We start from the raw sequence: 18,432 nt of genomic DNA, 5'->3' as shown, positions 1-18,432 counted from the left end.
TCATAGACCTATATTTGTACTTGTGATGTATAGAGGTCTGTGGGAATATAATGTTGATAGATGGAATATAAGTACGTGACCGATAAATGTTGTTGTGTAATACGTGCACATTCGATCAATTGATAAGTTCCATATATAGAAGGTTCAATTTTAGTCATGCTAAGAAGTCGGTTGTGCTGAAGTACAAGTTTAGAACACTAGATATATTTGCACCTCCAATGGAGATTCAAAGTGATATGGATGTTGAGTGCTTTATAGTGGAATGCTCTCGGATAGAATCCAGAAGCTCATTGTGTGTTGATTTTGTGGACAAATTAAAATCGAGTACACAGCCAAATGAAGAGGTTGTAGAGAATCAAGAATGCAGTAATTTATCGGTGATACGGTTGGGCAGCGGTAGTCCAATATGGTCGAACAACAAAACCACAAGAAACATGATTATGGCTGGTTTGCACGACAATGTTAATTGTGATGATCATGTGGATGGGAATGGGTTTGAAGAAGTCAATTGTGATGATGCTGGACATAGTGTTGAAGATATTTTTAATTATGATGATGCAAGAGCAGGGTCTGAAGAAATAGAAGTTTTCCATGAGATTGATGTTGAAAAATTGGTCCATATCGATGTAGAAGTTGGTGATGGCGCTGAGCAGCCTACTTTTCTCCCATCTTCGAGATTATCAAGGGTTAGTTCGGGAATATCGTCCGAAGTGTTAGAAGTTGAGTTAAACCAATTTTTTGCGTCAAAATCTAAATTACATCAAATGATGAGTTTGTTAGCATTGAGAAAGAATTATGAATAAAAGATGGTAAAGTCAACTACGAAAGTATTGTACATAAAGTGTAAGCACGATCAGTGTCGATAGCGGTTGAGGGGTAACAATGCTTGGCACTTATTTTGGTTAGGTAGTTAGGAAATATGTAAATACTCATTCATGTTCATCTTCAATAATGCGGCCTGATCATTGCCAAGCAAAGAGCAGAGTAATTGGTTCTCATGTAAAATCCTATTACGAGGACCAGAGGTACAAAAGAGAAATACACATTCGTATCGATCACTACACCGAAGTATGTAAACCGATGAAAACGAATGCAACAGACATAGGATATGTTGAGTCGGTCATCAATCGATATTACTGACCGATATCCTTTGCAATGGTTATTATCGGTTTACCCAATTCAGTTACATGACCAATATCTCTACCGATATTATTTTCTGGTTTAAATTTTTATATGTAAATCATGTGCATCTAATAGTGATACATGCTCCATTCATATTACTATAATATAAATTGAATCAAATGATTGTCAAAATTAAATGTTTATTACAAGAATGTATATTTACAGATATATTACAAGTAGTAGTACAGAGAATGACAATTCTGCAAACCTGTTGATATATCGTTTGTTATAACATCAGTACACACATATCATTGTCTATCATTTCACAACCGATATATGATATAATATATATAATATTGTGGGGATGCTTCGATTGACATATACATAGATAATCGATGTCGGTTAATATATATCGGTTTACGTAAAAGTAAAACCGATATGATATACCGATATATCATTTGTTATATGATGTCGATACACACATATCCTTTTATATCATTTCACAACTAATATATGAAATAAAATATTGTGGGGATGCTTCTGTTTTGAACCGAAACAGAACCTATATTGGTTGAAATATATCGATATCTAACTGAATTACAACCGATACAGTTATACCAATATAGTAGTTGTTAAAGGATGTATATCGGTTACTATGTATCGGTTTACATTAAATTAAAACCGATACAATTATATCGATATATGATGTTGGTACATAAAAGCATTTTTGGGTACTGATATATAAACCAAACCGATATAAAACATTTTTGGGTATGGTTCTGGTTTGAACCTATATTGATTGACACACATATATATATATATCTAACCGGTACATTAACCGATAGATGTTCAAACTTGTGAAATGCAGAGATTTCACTCAATCGAGCTTTAGAATGCAGAACCAGGGCGAGGTTCATTTGCATATCCATTACGTAATCATTAAAAAAATCGCATCGAAGTGGGTCAAAGACTTTGAAATTACTTGCAATGGCTTTAAAGGCAATGACTGACGAAGAAACAGCAACCCTAGATGCTTAGAATAGATAACGAGTGAGAGAGATGATGAAGAGGATAAGCGAGAGAGATGTTCTAGTCGGCGGGCGAGAGGAAGAAGACGAAAGGATCCTAAGGGCAATTTAAAGTGGGGGCATTTTAGTCCATTTAACTCTCAAAATTCCTAATTTTGTAAAGAATTTTTAGAAGTCCTATTTTTACAAAGTTCTTTACCGGTAGTCCTATTTTTGCAAATTTCCCGTAATTCGAATAAAATGCAATGAATACTTATTTTAAAATAATGTATATTAATTAATTTACTAAATATTTCAAAACACCGTATATTTATTTATTATTAGTTAATAGAAATCTTTAAGATTAAAAAAAATGGCATTTTATTAAATTAAAAATGTTTTATTAGATGTATACTTATATTATTGATTATCTAAACACTTTATAAGCTCCTTTGACAATCTTATAGAACATTTAATATAACAATAGTATAAAAAGTTAGAAAACAAAAAATAGGCACTTCCATATATATGATTTTGATATACTTCACTCAAAAGATTGCTTATACCTATTATATATAACCAAACGCTTAAGACTTTTCTACAAAAATAAAAGTAATTTAAATTTTAATCCCCACATGAAAATGTAGTAAAATGTAGAAGAAACGATTCTTATATGATATTTTTGAAGTGGCTGTGGTTTGTTCTTTTTGGGTAATATTTGGAGTAAGCCTTTCCATGTAGATTCATTGCTTTCAACCCACCCCCCCATTTGACCCCAATCCTTTTTTAAGATGGCACTGCCTTGGAACCATCATTACTGCTCAATACCCGGAAAAAATATCATTTGTATCATAAATACATAACAAAATACTAGGTGAACAAATTCAAAAACCAAAAAAGAAAAAAAATCATTTTACACAAACCACCAGAACAGTTATGTAGGACCCCACGAGTGTCATAGTTGCTTCAACATATGCCACAATCCATTTGTAGACAAGCATGAATGCATGAATGGACGTCCACAGCTACCAGATAAAGATCAAGTGGAGAGTGCAGAGAGAGAGAGATCCAAAAGCTTTAAAAAGAAGACAGCAATCAATTTATTATCAACGTGTAAATCACTACATAGCAATATAGATATCTCCATATCATAATAGATGGAACAAGTCCTTGAAAAGCAAAACAATTCCCACACACAACACAATTTCTTTCTCTTTCAATCTTAACACACAATTGAAACTATTACTAGTAGTAAGTGATAGGCGTCTCTGCATCACATCACACACCAATCAACCACCACCCACCCTTACACCTTATTTCAGAATGGATCTTCACACAAACGCATCAAGCCCCCCTCAATTCTCTAAAAACCATGTATCTTTATCTGATCCTTCTTCACAATACCAGCCTGAACAAGGAAATTTGACACATTCTTCCGCTGATCCCCCTGTAGTTGAATTACCTTGCCAACCTCCTTGTCTTGGACAACAGTCCCATTACAGCAGAACTCTTTCTTCAGATCTTTCAGGATCCTATCGTAGCTGAATTCTTTCTTCAGCCCTTGCACAGTTGTCAGGCATTTCCTCCCATTCCTCTGCTGGACGCGAATATGAACGTAATCTTTTGATCCAGCTCCAGCAGGGTCGTCTTTCGCCTCAGCAAATGGGTCTGCATCGACAGAATTTCAATTCGTATCAGGGGAAAAGGTATCATCAGATCAAGAACTCAACACCCAGTTTGCCAAGCCCAATTGACATTTATCAACATATAAAGTTAGCAGATACTTACCAAAAGCAGTAGGGGTCTGGAGGTCGAGATCAACCATGTACTTGGTCTGGAAAGTAGCTGTTGTTACGCTTGCTCGTGAGCTGGACATTTCAAAATTCCATAAACATCAGTATGAGAAAGCACAATCATATCAATCTAAGAAACCATACCATCGCATTAACATAACAAATTTTTTGTATTTTGAGTTGTATCTGCACATCATCTTTATATCAATTGTTTTTCAGAATTGTGTTCAAGACAATTAAGGTTCAACTTGGTTAGATCTCTCCAGGCCAGGCCCTCTCAACCAACAAAAAATCAGGAAAAATAATCTTTATTTTCTTCTCGTGTCTTTCTCCTAATCCTTCCTTTCCCATCAAGACTCAAAAGTCCTCGAAGACACCCAACCAAGATCCAAATCTTTATTTCTTTCTTTCCTTATTCCATACATCAAATCCAAAAGCATGTCACATATAATCTCGAAGCACATACAAAGGTTTTTGATGACAAAGACACTCAGATAAATGAAACCCAGATGGCAAAGGATTCAGATTAGCAGATGCCAGAGAAAACAAGGACCAATGGGTCCTAGATTAGCTTTAGGAACAAATAAATATCAGTTGTAAGTACAACCGATGATCAGATCAAATAAAGCTTCAAAGAAAGATCCAAAACTACAGCACCGCAGAAATTGATCCCTCAGATCAAACAAAGAAAGATCGACAAACTACAAACAAATAGTTCATCGAATCATAAGATCAATTCAACCGATCAATCATCCCCAGAAATCATTCGCCTATGATCCCTAACCCCGAGTCCAAAATCGAAGAAAAGAAAAGCATAAATTCGAATCAAAACAGTACAAAGGCCATCAAGACAACAAAAACAACACAATACGAGCCAAAACGAAAGATGAAGAATCACAAAACACATAACAGCCAGATCAGATCTAGACCACGAAGGGAAATTACCTTAAAGAAATCGAACTTATCTCCGGATCTGGAAACGAAGGAAGAACGATTGAATGGACTGAAGAGGTTCTGAGAAAGGGTGTTGGGTATATATAGTAACACGAGATGAAATATGGATGAGTCGGTTCGGGGGGAAGGAGGGGTGGAGATGGAGCGTCGGGGAATGGACGGTCCAGATTTGTGATGGGCTGTGGATGGCTAGGTTGTTCTGGATGCTGTATTTTCACGCGTACGTTCAACGCATCCGGTCTTTTACCTTTTTTTTCTTTTTTTAACAATTTATTATAAAATATTTGGACTGGAATTGTGCGTAGAATATAATAAAGAATTATATGTTATTTTAAGAAAAATTTGTTTTAAATCACCTACTTTTTAAATTTCTTCCGAAAATCTCACAACATATATAAATTATCATAAAATATAAATTATTATACTATTTGTATTGAATAATATAATGTTTGTTCGATCTGGGTAAACTCAGACGGGGCGCGAGTCTTGGCCTGGGCCTCACTCTTATATGTCAACATCGAAATGGATAACAGATCACCTCTGATAAATTATCTTCAATAATATATATTTTAATTAAACTTAAAATGACAAGAATGATAAAATTAATTAATTTTACTAATCAGAAGAGTCTTCTTTATAAAAAGGTAAGTCAAATATATTACTATATATATTTATTATAACAAGTTTGGTTGAAGTATCGGAGAATTTACGTAAAATATTTTATTCTTTTTAACCAATTTTTTTAATAAAATCTTAACGACCAAATACAAACTCTTCACATCTAAATCTATATTTAGATAACAATATTTTGAGCTGAGGAATTCATTAAGTGGTGCTAATTACATCTATCTAAACTTGTGGGCTCAAACCCAATTAATCAAACTAAAAGAATCGAATTAATAAGCCGACTAATCATTTGAATTGGAATTGACCATGGAGTCTGCCCAAACCATACAATATTGAATATACCCATAGGCATAGCCAGCCAATCAAAAGAATAGCGAAAATAGAAATATGATTCTTTCTTCTGGAATCAGCCAGGAGGTTCGTGCGGAGGCGAGCGCGTTCCACACATCTTTCTTTCTTTGGATGGGGGAAGAATCCACAATTTCTGAAGTACGTGGGCGTGACATCAGCAATGTAATAAAAATAAATAAAATAAAAAAAAGCAGTGACATCAAACATCTAAATTTATTTATATTTATCAAAAAAAATTATGTTATCTCTGTCAGCTAATATAAAATTTACCTGTAAATTAAGAGAAGGACTTCAACTCCATGAAAGTGGTGAACCCACGCACCCACGCTACAAATCACGTCACATCAGACAATGTTGTCCGACGTAATAGTTTTATAAAAATTTATATGATCTATTGCTTTTAAAATTATATTTAAGGGTGTGACGCGTATTTATTTTTATAATTTAAATATGTGACGTCTGTGTTATAAACTTAAAATCATAAGTCTCAAACTGCTGTGCAAGACAAAATTCATAAAAGATATACATGACAAGTCTCCTGGAGTTGCCCAGTGATCCACAAGGAGTGGGGTACGTCTAGGTTCCCAAATTCGAATTCACTCCCTATATAGGTCAAAAATCATGAAATCGAGCGATGAAGGGGAGGGCATCTCAAGATATAGCGCATGACAAATTTGAGTCAATTTCAAAATCACTGCTCATATAAAGATACAGTACTATTGCCTTAACTTACAATACTGAAATTATATATTAAACAAACAAATAATATATATATATGTAATATATTGGTAACACAATCATATGTCGTGACAAACAAAGATCAAATCGCAATCCAGTGGGTAATTGACTAGTCGTTTCCATGACACAACAAAACAAAACACATGTTGTTGGGAAGATAAAGAACCAAAGCCATGATGTAATTTTCACGTGCTTCGGTGATCTGGCAGGCGCTTCAGGTCCATCTCAACTTGGCGAATCGTCCATTGCATATTTTCCAATTTCTGTCATGCAGAAATACAACCCAATATGTATGAGAAAAAAAAAGGTTAGGTGTCTGAATGCCTGACATCTCCGCTTTGAGGGAGACAGCTGTTTTTATTAGTAATTTATCTTTGTTTTACAAACACACTGTTGTTTTGGTCACCCAAGGAACAATTTTGTTGTTGCTATCAAAACTTGCGCTCAAAAACCTAAGATATGTAACTCACGGGAGGTGTTAGAATTACCTTTACAATATCATGATACTGCCTGGCAATGGTATCAAAGTGAGGATCAACACCTTGATATTCACGGAGGCGCGTAACCTGGAAAAAACCTGAGAAATTAACCTCTGCCGATATCAAAACAGGAGGCATGAATAGACGCATCGGCTCTCACTTTTGAACAAACTACATATATATATTTATGTGTGTGTGTGTGTGTGCGCGTGTGCAGAGAGTCTAGTAAATGTTCGCCAGCGTTAGTCGTGACGAAGCAAATTTTTTAATAATAAATGAAATAATACAATCACTGTTGGCTCAGTAAAGGGGCACATTCATGACAGTGCACGTTTACAATTTGATATAACTAAGTTTGCAACATAAAAATCATTTGATCATCAACTTAAGCAGTTCTTAAAAGTTGAAAAGCAGTATGCATCTTCTCCGTTGCTAGAACCCAAAACGACAACAAAGATCAAACAACTGAAGTTAATATGGCTAAAGGCTCTAGGCATACAAAAGATGGCAAAGAGGGTCAGGTTGATTACGTTGGTAAATTGTCACACTAGTTTCTGAACCAGGCAAGTATGATTAATTAACTATGGAGACAAAAGCCTAATGCTTCAATATTCATTTCATGAGTTAGGTATGCTGAGTTTCTTTGGACATGCTGGAAGCCTGGAACATTCCGCGTGAAAGATCTTACCGCTTTGTTATATGCAAGTGAAGCTTCTTCAGTAGCCTCAACCAGATATTTCCTGAAGCAAAAGATAGGCCAATCAGAACCCCTCTTTCATTAACTTAATAAAAATGTGAACCATGATCCATATACATCACCTTATTTTGTGTAGAGCTGGAATTGATTCCTGAGTATAAGTTTCCAGCAGAAGAATATGCTCTAAAACCCTAAATCAATAATGGAACAAATCAGAGGCAACTATGCACTCTCCATCTTGGTCAAGGTGTAAGTTAGCCAGATTTACTGTGGATTAAAATGAGCGAGAGAAAATGGAAAAGAAAAAAATTGTAGAAAAATTAATGCATGCTATAACACTGCATGAAAGATATTGACCAAAGCAACTGATGGCCATGTATTCAGTTGGGGGGCAGGCACTCTTAACAAATTTAACTCCAACAAAATGACAGTTGACTTTCTTCATTAGGAACTATAACCAAAGCTTGAAATGTTAAAACAAATTGAATTCCAATATTTCACAATCTTAGCCACTACGCAATGAGATTCAACTTGCATATTCTCCACATTCTATTTAGTTCATGATGACTTGAAGTTTAGTTAAATTGAACTGCAATGCAAATGAAAAGCATAACATGATTAGAAAATGCCTGTGACTCCCCATGTGCAAGGAGATATCAAGCTGCCATCTTAAATTCTGCAATTATAAACTCTGCTTAATATCAATCCAAACCATGCCTTCAAGTTAAATGAAGAATGAAGTTTTGCGAAGAGCAGCTTGCGGCAACATACAATTTGAAGTTGTTGATTGGAATTTTTTGAGATAGTAAAAACTCAATGTTATTTTTTGAAATAGATGAACCGGCACTAGAAGAATTGTAGATTATGCTTTAATACTTCTAAACTCATTATGATTCATCTGAGAGCTAAGAAACACTAATGGGCTTAAAGAACAGAGCAGAAAAAGAAGGAAGAGTTGCAACAGACCTCAGTTTTGCATTCATGGTCTCACACCTTTTGCACAGCCAAGTCTTTTGCAGTTCATCCTATTTGTGAAATGAAGTAGTTAACATATCCCTCTAAGAAGGAAAAAGCATCATTTTGTGGAAATAGAATTTACCTAATCCACTCAAATGCAAATTATTCAGTGTTTAATGTTTAAGCAAGATAGCTGAGTAGCAGCAAACTTACATATTTGTGTTGATGTTGCAACTTCAAATCTTTAACAAGCTTGATAAGCACTCCAAGAATCTGCTCTAAGACCTTTGGCAGAAAAAGAATCTTTTACAAGTTAGAGAATGATAACTACTATGATAACACAATTGTGCAACAAAATAAAATTATGATTATAATAAGAAGAGGGAATAGAACACTAGATTAATATATGATTCATATTCACTAACATTGTAATATTCTGCAAATTTTCGGTCTGCAGAATATAGATCTTCCCTCAGAGCTGCCTCTTCCCTCTCAATTTCCTCAATAATCAACTTTACCCTGCATAAATGATCAGAAAGAAGCACGTAAGCTAAAGGCAACTGAACTCTTAAGGATGTCATTTCTGACAATTTAAGAACAAACAAGCACAATGATATGTTTAGGCAGTTAGGAAGGCAGGAATAGGGAGCCAAAAACAAGGGGAAAATTCTAATAATGACAGGTTATATCTCATTGGGTATAAAAACCACCTTGGTATCAAAGAGAACATTCAAATGCTCATGGCTCCGGAGGAGAGCATTGAAGAATATACTTATAGTAAGACAGCAGTAACCATTTCCATAACAACGTGATCTATGAGAATATACTTGTATAAATATGTCCTTTTCTTTTCTAGATAACTCAAGTCTGCCCCTGGATTCTTATAGCCTGTCCAAAGCCCGGATAAAAAATGAGGGTTTTTGTTAGGTAGCTAACAACCAGTGTAAAATTCATCAGATCAAACAACATGACCATTAGACAAATAAACAAATCGTTAGGGCGTAAGCCCCTTTCAGCTAAAAAGATTATTTAACTGTGACCCTTAAATAAAAAAGGATGAGGACAAGTAGAGGCTGAGTACTTTGGTGACTATTTATAAGCATAAAGGAGATTTCAAAGTTGTGAAGATTAAAGGGGGATCAAACCATGAGCCACACTCTGAAACTTGGGAAGAGAATGATTGAGCAAAGATTAAGAAGAGAGACCAAGGGGTTTGAAATCTAACTTCAAACCCCTTGGTCTCATGCCTAGTAGGTTAACTACAGAAGCTATATAGTTGCTAGAGTGCCTAATGGAAAGATCTAGAGACAAACAAAAGAAATATATGGTATTTATAGATTTAGAAAAAGTTCCTAGAGAAATCTTATGGAGGGTCTTAGAGAAGAAAGGGATTCAAATTGCTTATGTACAAGTTATTAAAGACATGTATCATGGAAACAAACACATATCAGAACATATATAGGAGATACCAAGGCTTTTTCAATTAAAATTGGATTGTTAAGTATCTGCATTATGTTCTTATCTCTTTACCCTAGTAGTGGATGAACTAACTGAATATATTTAGACAGAAGTGCATTGGTTTTTGCTATTTGCAAATGACATTACATTGGTGAATTAAGAAAAGACAAAAGGAGGTGGGAAAACTAAAGTCCAGATATGGAGGAACACTTAGAATCTAGAAGTTTTAAGTTAAGCAAATTGAAAACTGAATATATAGAATGTAAGTCTAGTAAAATAAAAGTGCGGATGATATTATGGTAAAACTTGAAAATCAAGCGATCCCAAGAAAAGATCAGTTCAAGTATGTTGGATCAATCATGCAAAAAGATAGGAAGATGAATAAGAATGTTACCCATAGAATTAAGGCAAGATGGTTAAAATAAAAAATGCATATGGTGTTTTATTTGATAGTAAGATTCCATAAAAAAGTAAAAGAAAATATTGCAAGACGACTATAAGAGCAAATTTGTTATATGGCATAGAATGTTGGGCAATAAAGCATCGACATTTGAAAAATAGGACCTAAAGAAAATGAAGATGTTACGATAGACATGCAATTTATACAAAAAAAATAAAGTACAATTAGAAATGAGTTTATTCGTAATAAGGTCGAAGTGGCTCCTACTAAAAATAAAATGCGTTAAACACAATTATTATGGTTTTGTCATACGAGAAGAAAACTAACAGAGGATAATTTGAGGAGAGTGAATGGAATGAAACAAGTCTTTAATGAAAGAGGTAGAGGTAGACTAAGAAAAACTTTGTGAAAGACTCTTAGGTATTATATGAGTTATAAGGACCTTATAAAAGATAAGACAATAGAAAAAAATAACTGGCAAGCTAGAATTCATGTAGTCGATCTTACATAATGATATAAGGCTAGATACGGTGGTGTTGTTTTAATAGATAACTTGAAGGAAGCTAACCTCAAAAGTATTTTTATTGAGAGATTGTAGGCTAAGAAAGTAGTTTGTGTCCCTTAAAGAGCCATTCATAAGCTCTCTACTCCAAAGATAGAATAACTAGCATAATAGAAAATTACAAATAGAAGTAAGAGAAACTGAGAAATAACTTTGAAACTTTGAAGCAAATATATGTATAATTGATCAACCTAGCCTAGCAAAGCTTCCTATAAGATGGCAAGACAAACATGTTGCCAAAGCTTGATATATGGTCATATTGCTTTGAATTCTAAATTTCAAACAATCAGAATACTGTACATCATTAATATTAACATTTAGAAGAGATATTGCCAGTTAAACAACAAGAACATGAAGAAATAGGACAAACCTTTCAGGAAGCCGAGCAGCTGAATTTTGATTTCCATTTGAAGTGTCTGCAACACCAAAGGAGGGGCAATATTATGCATTTGATCTCTCTTTGTGTGGATTATCTTATACTTGTCTCCTCCTAAAGTGATGCAATTATTTCTCTTTTTATTTGACTATCTACAGGGCAGGAAGCCTACCCTTAAAGCATTGCTTGCACACAACACTAATGCAATTCAAGTATTATGATTACAGATCTAGAATCACATCCATATGTCTGTGGCGGCAAGCATCCAAAACATAGTAGTATTAATGCACACTTAAGCTGACACCAATGCTGGGCATAATAAGAAAATGACTACATGGTCCCAAAAGGTAGGTGCAAACATACTTTGTGTCACTAAATGAGAATGTCCGTGAGAGATTAAACAACAAACAAGAACAAATTGGGGAGGGGGGAGATGTCACACTGACCGATGTCATCAATTACACAGGCATCCACTAACTTATTGCATTTAGCTTTTAAACGACTCTCAATTTCTCGCATTAGTGATTTTTGGTACTCAACCATGTCCTGCAATTCAAAGGGAATGGAACATAATTTACTTCTCTGAAAGTAACATAAAGAAAAAGAAACAAAAGTGTCACTGAAGATGATAAAAATTAACAGCTTGCACATGGATTGATATAATATTTTCACAAAATGCACAAAACAATTAGTCTAAAACATGTTGCACACTTTGACTCTTTAAAGTATGATACCGTGGATAACGGTGCTTGTTGTAGCTGACTTTGCCATAAATAAGCAGGTGTTATTCCAAGGTATTTATTAGGAACACCACCAACACCAGGTTCAGCCGCATCGTTAGAACTGCTAGGAAGTGCATTGTTTGAACCAGTGGTAGTGCTAATGGCAGTTATGTTTGTGTAATTTGTAGAGTTTGAGCTTGAGCCAATTGTGACACTAGTACTTGTGCTATCAAGAGAGCTTCTTGACATTATACTCCATTTTTCAATTTCTTCCTCATGAATTTCACCATCTTTGGAAATCAATGGAAGCCTCAATCTTTGAGCTGCTTCTGCAACAACAAGCCGGTGCTCAAGTGTCTCATAAACCTGAAATATGATGGATGTTCTGATCATGGTTCTCATCATTCAAGGCCACCAAACTCAGATATAGATAAGGACTACACTGTAAATCATGAGAGGAAAAATTAGCATTATGTTCTTTCCAATATCTGCCAACCTCACCTAGTCAGATTAAGTTGCTGTTGTATATTCTTTTCAAGATCTACTAAATGCCAGCTTCGGGCATATGTCATATAACTAAATGTTTAACTAAAACCTGCAGTTAGCATATAGAAGTTGAATGTCAAAAGAGCCCTTGATGTTCAGAAGTAGTATACATATTTGTTACAAGAGGGCGGTCTTTGTTATGCACCTGTAAATAAAAAATTTCAAATGAAGGTTCATTGAGTGGTGCTTGACAGTTGCAGTTTAATTTTTATTTAAACAAAATAAGTCTTGCTGTAGTGGTAAAATTGTTCATAAATTTGTTGTAATTTGAAGAGGTCATAAGTTCAAATCTCGTTAACCTAATTAATTTTTGTTTTCTAAGTGATATACTGGAAGGTATTTTAGGAATACAAAAATTTGACAGGGCTTCACACACCAAATCTGGTGTTTACATATTTAATAGATTACACGTGTACCTTGTACTGCAAATTCACATATTGCACTAGCCATGTCAGGCTCCACTGGAGATACAATAGTGTAAGTCAGATTACCTATGTATTCAGGAACTGCAGCACCATTTTTTCTTTTTCACTTCAGATACAGAAGTAAACTAATCTCGAAAATATCCTATTTTTAAGACTATGAAGTCATGTCTGTCAAGACTAGAAAATAGAAGGAAAATGAAATTACTTACACATATACCTTTTTTCTAGACGATAAAACCAACAAATAATCTTTTGAAATATATTATTTATTTTCTTCTCCTTTTTCTGATCCAATCAAAATAAATAAGAAAAAACTTGGCGTCAAAAACAACAATGCACTAAGCATCAGTTCCACTGGGTGGTCATGACAGGAAATAAATGTACTTGCTTCAATCTCTTCATTTTCTTTCCCCTTAATTTTTCCTTTCTATTTCTTTTCCCTCCATGAGCACTTCCAAACATGGTGATAATGATTCAAATAATAGCAGGAAGTGCAAAAATTTGAAACCTGAGGAGGGTTCTTCAAACCAAGTTGTGGATATAGACCCTGGACATCTCGAATACCTCCCAAGTTAGCCACTGAAAAGGCCTGCTGATGCTCTTCTACCATCCCAATGGCCTCGCTGTAAATTGCCTAAACAAATGCCAATTCACTTGTCAGACTGACAGATAAAAATATGCTAATTCCCAATGGATAATATTTCTTTTTGTTATCATCAAAATGGTCAAGATGTTCTGTTTTGTTGAAGAACAAAAATAAACTCTAGCTGAATAATAGTTGTGTTAATGCATTAAGACATGTCAAAATAGAATATGATTGTACCAAAATGACAAATTGTTTGATAAACCAATCATTAAACTTTATACATCTAGTTAGACTTCAAATCATTCTTCCAAACATTTCTACATCTTCAAAGTTCTCTTGCTACAAAAACATTTATGTTATCTTTGCTACTTGAATATGTGGAAGAAGAACACAAAGAAAGGAAAATAACAGACAATGAAAGTCAAAGGGTTGAAGCATGACCTTTGTTGCATTGAGTTAGAAAAAATTATTTTGACTCGGCTAGCCATTATAAAATTCATACATATATAACTGATTTTACATCCCTTTCATTTTCTTTTCCTTGAGTCATTCTAGTTCTGAACATAGCATTTCACAACACTTCCTTTCCGTTGTTGTAAAAAGGACACAGAAAGAAACTCCAATCCTCGTTAATACCCTGAAACACATTTCAGCAATTAAAATTCCTAAATGCACAAGAACAGTACCATGGCTTCCAGGTACCGTAGTCTCTCTCTGGACATTTCCTCTCTCGCCTGCAACACCAATCAGAATCGTTACACCAAAATACAGGAACATTAACAGATGATGAACAATGAAACATAACTCACTCAATAGAACAATGACAGAATTCATTTCGTTCTTCAATATCCAATTCAACAAGTTTAGCATTTGAACATACAATAGATCAAACTGCAGGTGCTTATCGCAGATATGCACAATTCAAATATCAATTTCCACGTAAATAATTATACTATATTTTCCTACAAATATGTCCAACAGTAATCATGTTCAAAAAAGTTCTCTCTCATTCTAGATTCTGATACTTCCACCATTTCAATTTCCGGATCCAGTTACTGAACGTCCACAAGGGACGTTCATATTTCAACTTGTGTCCGAATTATGTGTTAATTTAGATAAAATTTCACAAGCATCGCACGTGCAGTAGATGAAATTGATTGCATATATGTTTTCCTGTATGAACGTATGTGTGTGAGGAGAGAGAGAGAGTACGAGTTGGAGATCGTAGTACGCTGATTTGGAGACGAGAGAGCCATCTGGGGCCAAGCAATGACGCTCCAGCTGGTCGATCAACTGTGTGACGTCCGGAGGAAGGCCTTGCCCGGCGGCGGCGGCGATTGCCTTCACCATTTTTCTTGATTCGAGGCTTCTCTGCGGCGGAATTCAGAGACTAATCGGAAGCGTTTGCTTTCGTGTAGTTGGCCGGCACCACAACTGGAAGCGGCCGCGGCGTGCGTTTGATTTTCACTTGCCCACAAACGACGTCGTTAGGGATCTTATTTGTGTTCTCCGCCGCCTGGATTGAGAATTAAATCACTTAAAAGGCTAAAACTATTTAGGTATTAGTGGGATTAAATCCAATCTGTAATTTTGAATTTGCAAATATATGCATTTTAATCTAGCTGCAAATTTTACGTACTATTATTGAGATTTATTTAAATAATATTAATTATTCTTATATTATTGAAAATGCCACTCATCTCTTTCCCTCTAAATATATTGAATAAATTAATTAATTTACTCTTGTATTTAAGTTTTTTTTTTTTTTATTCTCTTTCTTGTCCCATATGTCAACAATTGTTTATGGTCGCATTCCCTCCCTCTTTTTCTTTCATGCATGTACTCCATTTCGAGAGTTTTATATAAATCCAATTAATACATATAATAAGAATTTCGATCTTATCGTAATTTTAATTAATGATCGAAAATCTCTATTATGTTCTAAATAAAGGTTTATTTTCTCTCTTTTTTTGATCCATGCGAGTCTTCTTGATATAGTCACTAGAGATTTTTACACAAAATGTCACTGATATAGATGACATTAGAGTCCATTCCAACCATAAATTAATCTTTTTTTATTTGTTTTGAATTCAAAGACACCCAAATCCACCCCCACCCTTTCATATTTTCTCTCCTCTCTCTAAATTTGAATAACACATAGAGTTTCATAATAGAGATTTGGGTTTTTAAAACCCATACTCCTCGTCTTTTTAAGATTTTTTAAAATATTTGTCACTTAAGTGGTTGGTAATGCCATCATCGATAATAACTTTTTTGTTTTTTTAGTATTTTTTAGTTACAATGACATTTTTGAGTTTTAATAAATTTAAATCCCCTTACTTAAGAGACATTTGTTAATCAAGATAAGAGGTAGAAAAGTCAATATACGGGATGCATTCTATACTTCTATCATTTTTAATATGTTTGTTAAGTTTATTTAAAAATTATTAAAAAAATCATTAATGGATCAATATATTTCAAAATATGTTTATCTCTCCCCCCTCAAGATAAGTATTTATAGATAAGAAAAAAAAAAAGACATTTGTGTCATTTAGTGCATTTTAAAAAATTTAACAAATAACTTAATAAAAATTTTAGAATAATTTCCAGACTTATTTTAATCATTCCATATCTTGATTCAGAATGTATTACAACCTTATCTTGACGTCTCTTATCTTGCTCATTTTAACAAACGGCCCCTTAATAGTAAAAGGGTACGTGATACATTAAAGGTGGCATTTTTTTAAAATATAATAATAATCAATAAAATTCAAACAAAATTAACCCTAAAAAAACTCGTATTTATCCATTTATTATTAATGTAGACCCTAACTAAATATATTCTATTAATAACATATAATTGTGTTAAGTTATTTGCATCTCCCAATATATAACAAAAATAAAAGTCCTTTAATCTATCCAAATCACGCCTTTTTTCCCTGTTCTTAGGTTTAGAAAAATAAAGAGAAAAATACGCACACAAAAAGAAAAGCATATATTTTAACACTCAAATTGCATACCTAAATAATTTGATTATAATATTAACATTATTATATACTAGGTTGCACGGAAACGGAAACGGGAAAACGGCATTTTTTCAAAAAGATAGGAAATGGAAACGCGGGATAAACTGTAAATTTAAAAAATATAGGGGTATATGTGAAAATAATTAAAAATATAAGTATTAGAATAAAATAAATAAGGATGTATAAAATTAATTTATAATTTATATAATATAAATATTATTATAAGTGTTGCAAACCCTAATCAAATGGCTGCAGCCATTTGTTGAAGCTGGAGCAATTGTTGCCACCGCGACTCGAGTCTGCTGCTCTGGCCGCTAACCTGCCTCATCGTCGACCCATCTCACCACCTCGTCGCCAACCGTCGACCTATCTCGCCGTCATCGCCAACTGCCTAATGTTGAGTCGTCGACACATCGATTCACCGCTGCCTTGCCTCTCACCGCCAATCCGTCTCGTCTCTCGCTCTTTCTGTCGATCGTCGCCTCTCATCTCTCTTTGTCGACCGCCGCCTCACTTTTCTCGTCACTACATCCTCTGATCTGGCCGTCGCCTAGCCTCTCTGTGGCCGTTGTAGATTTGGTGAGTGACGACCTCATCTTCCTCTTTGCAAGCGATTGCTTCACCGCAATCGTCGGAAATGCATTTTCAGTTGGAAACACGTTTCCTACAATTTTCTGTAAATTGCGAAACGACCCCGGAACATTTTGCAATTTATAGAAACGGCCCAAAAACATTTCCGAAATGTTTTTGCCGTTTTCGAAACGGGAAATGGTTCGGAAATGTCGAAACGGCATCTCCGAGCCATTTCCATGCTTCATAGATTATATATGTTTAAAAACATAGTTATAAATACTCTATGAAACAAGGTATCGGATAATACTAATTAATAATCATCGTGCTTGCTAACCAGTGATCACTAGTACCTCGACTTATTAGTAGATACTAATTAGTTGAATCAATAATTCTATTTAAGATTGCTTTTAAATGAATTTAAGATTTTTATTGTATGGATAAAAAGATTAATTATTATTTTTTATGACATAATAATGTAATACCTCAAAGACACAAAATACTATTTTTGTTTATTTTATTATTTTTGGCTAATGACAAGATATTAAAATAAAAAAATAATGCTATTTTTATATGTTATTTTTACATGTAAACACTCGTTAGCAGATCATGATTGGAAAAATCGAGTGGATTCTTAAATTAACTCACATGGTAGTTTAGGTGTTAATTTTAATTAGTCTAATAAATATTTAATTTTAGATATTTACTCGTGAATATTAAAATTTACTAAAACACTATATATTTATTAATTTTAAAACACTATATATTTATTATTAATAAAAATTTTGTTAAAAATTAAAATTAATACGTAATAAATGTTAATTATTTAAAAATTAAATAAATTTATATTTATTAAGAATGATTGTTCTTACGTGACTCTCAGTACTCGCACTTTCGATTACGTCAAAAAAATAAATTATAAGTATGAGATTTTATTTAATTACATAAGACAAGAATAAAATTCATGATCCATCAAATTAATATTGAGATATTATTTGTCCGTCACCTGATTGGTCAATTTATATTTACTTTAATA

The 18,432-nt window shown here is 33.9% G+C and overlaps 2 protein-coding genes across 2 annotated transcripts; both read right to left on the bottom strand.

Moving 5' to 3' along the window:
* Positions 1 to 3,205: 3,205 nt before the first annotated feature.
* On the bottom strand, positions 3,206 to 4,955 carry LOC127812249 (protein translation factor SUI1 homolog 2-like). Its single transcript, XM_052352636.1, has 3 exons — positions 4,868 to 4,955; positions 3,918 to 3,997; positions 3,206 to 3,797 (listed from the first exon to the last, which is right to left on the bottom strand). Exons 2-3 carry the CDS (start codon positions 3,952 to 3,954, stop codon positions 3,493 to 3,495), a joined length of 342 nt encoding a protein of 113 aa, XP_052208596.1. The 5' UTR covers positions 3,955 to 3,997; positions 4,868 to 4,955; the 3' UTR covers positions 3,206 to 3,492.
* A 1,701-nt stretch (positions 4,956 to 6,656) lies between these two features.
* Positions 6,657 to 15,274, bottom strand: LOC127812268 (AUGMIN subunit 4). Its single transcript, XM_052352658.1, has 13 exons — positions 15,013 to 15,274; positions 14,487 to 14,534; positions 13,723 to 13,848; positions 12,256 to 12,609; positions 11,968 to 12,067; positions 11,516 to 11,561; positions 9,151 to 9,244; positions 8,939 to 9,010; positions 8,735 to 8,793; positions 7,891 to 7,959; positions 7,760 to 7,811; positions 7,081 to 7,158; positions 6,657 to 6,855 (listed from the first exon to the last, which is right to left on the bottom strand). The coding sequence occupies exons 1-13, from the start codon at positions 15,148 to 15,150 to the stop codon at positions 6,778 to 6,780; spliced, it is 1,314 nt and encodes a 437-aa protein (XP_052208618.1). The 5' UTR covers positions 15,151 to 15,274; the 3' UTR covers positions 6,657 to 6,777.
* Between the last annotated feature and the right edge of the window lie 3,158 nt (positions 15,275 to 18,432).

This window comes from Diospyros lotus, chromosome 10, assembly GCF_014633365.1.
Source record: "Diospyros lotus cultivar Yz01 chromosome 10, ASM1463336v1, whole genome shotgun sequence".
NCBI classification, from domain to species: Eukaryota; Viridiplantae; Streptophyta; class Magnoliopsida; order Ericales; family Ebenaceae; genus Diospyros; species Diospyros lotus.
Note: the sequence above shows the minus strand (reverse complement) of the source record. Positions and strands in the feature narration are given on the sequence as shown.

Coding starts and splice junctions, on each gene's coding strand:
- LOC127812249 (XM_052352636.1), bottom strand. CDS start 3,954: ATGGTTGATCTCGACCTCCAGACCCCTACTGCTTTTG. Junction 3,798..3,917: donor CCAGACCCCTACTGCTTTTG/GTAAGTATCTGC, acceptor CTGTCGATGCAG/ACCCATTTGCTGAGGCGAAA.
- LOC127812268 (XM_052352658.1), bottom strand. CDS start 15,150: ATGGTGAAGGCAATCGCCGCCGCCGCCGGGCAAGGCCTTCCTCCGGAC. Junction 8,794..8,938: donor TGCAACATCAACACAAATAT/GTAAGTTTGCTG, acceptor TTTCACAAATAG/GATGAACTGCAAAAGACTTG. Junction 7,812..7,890: donor CCAGCTCTACACAAAATAAG/GTGATGTATATG, acceptor CTTTTGCTTCAG/GAAATATCTGGTTGAGGCTA.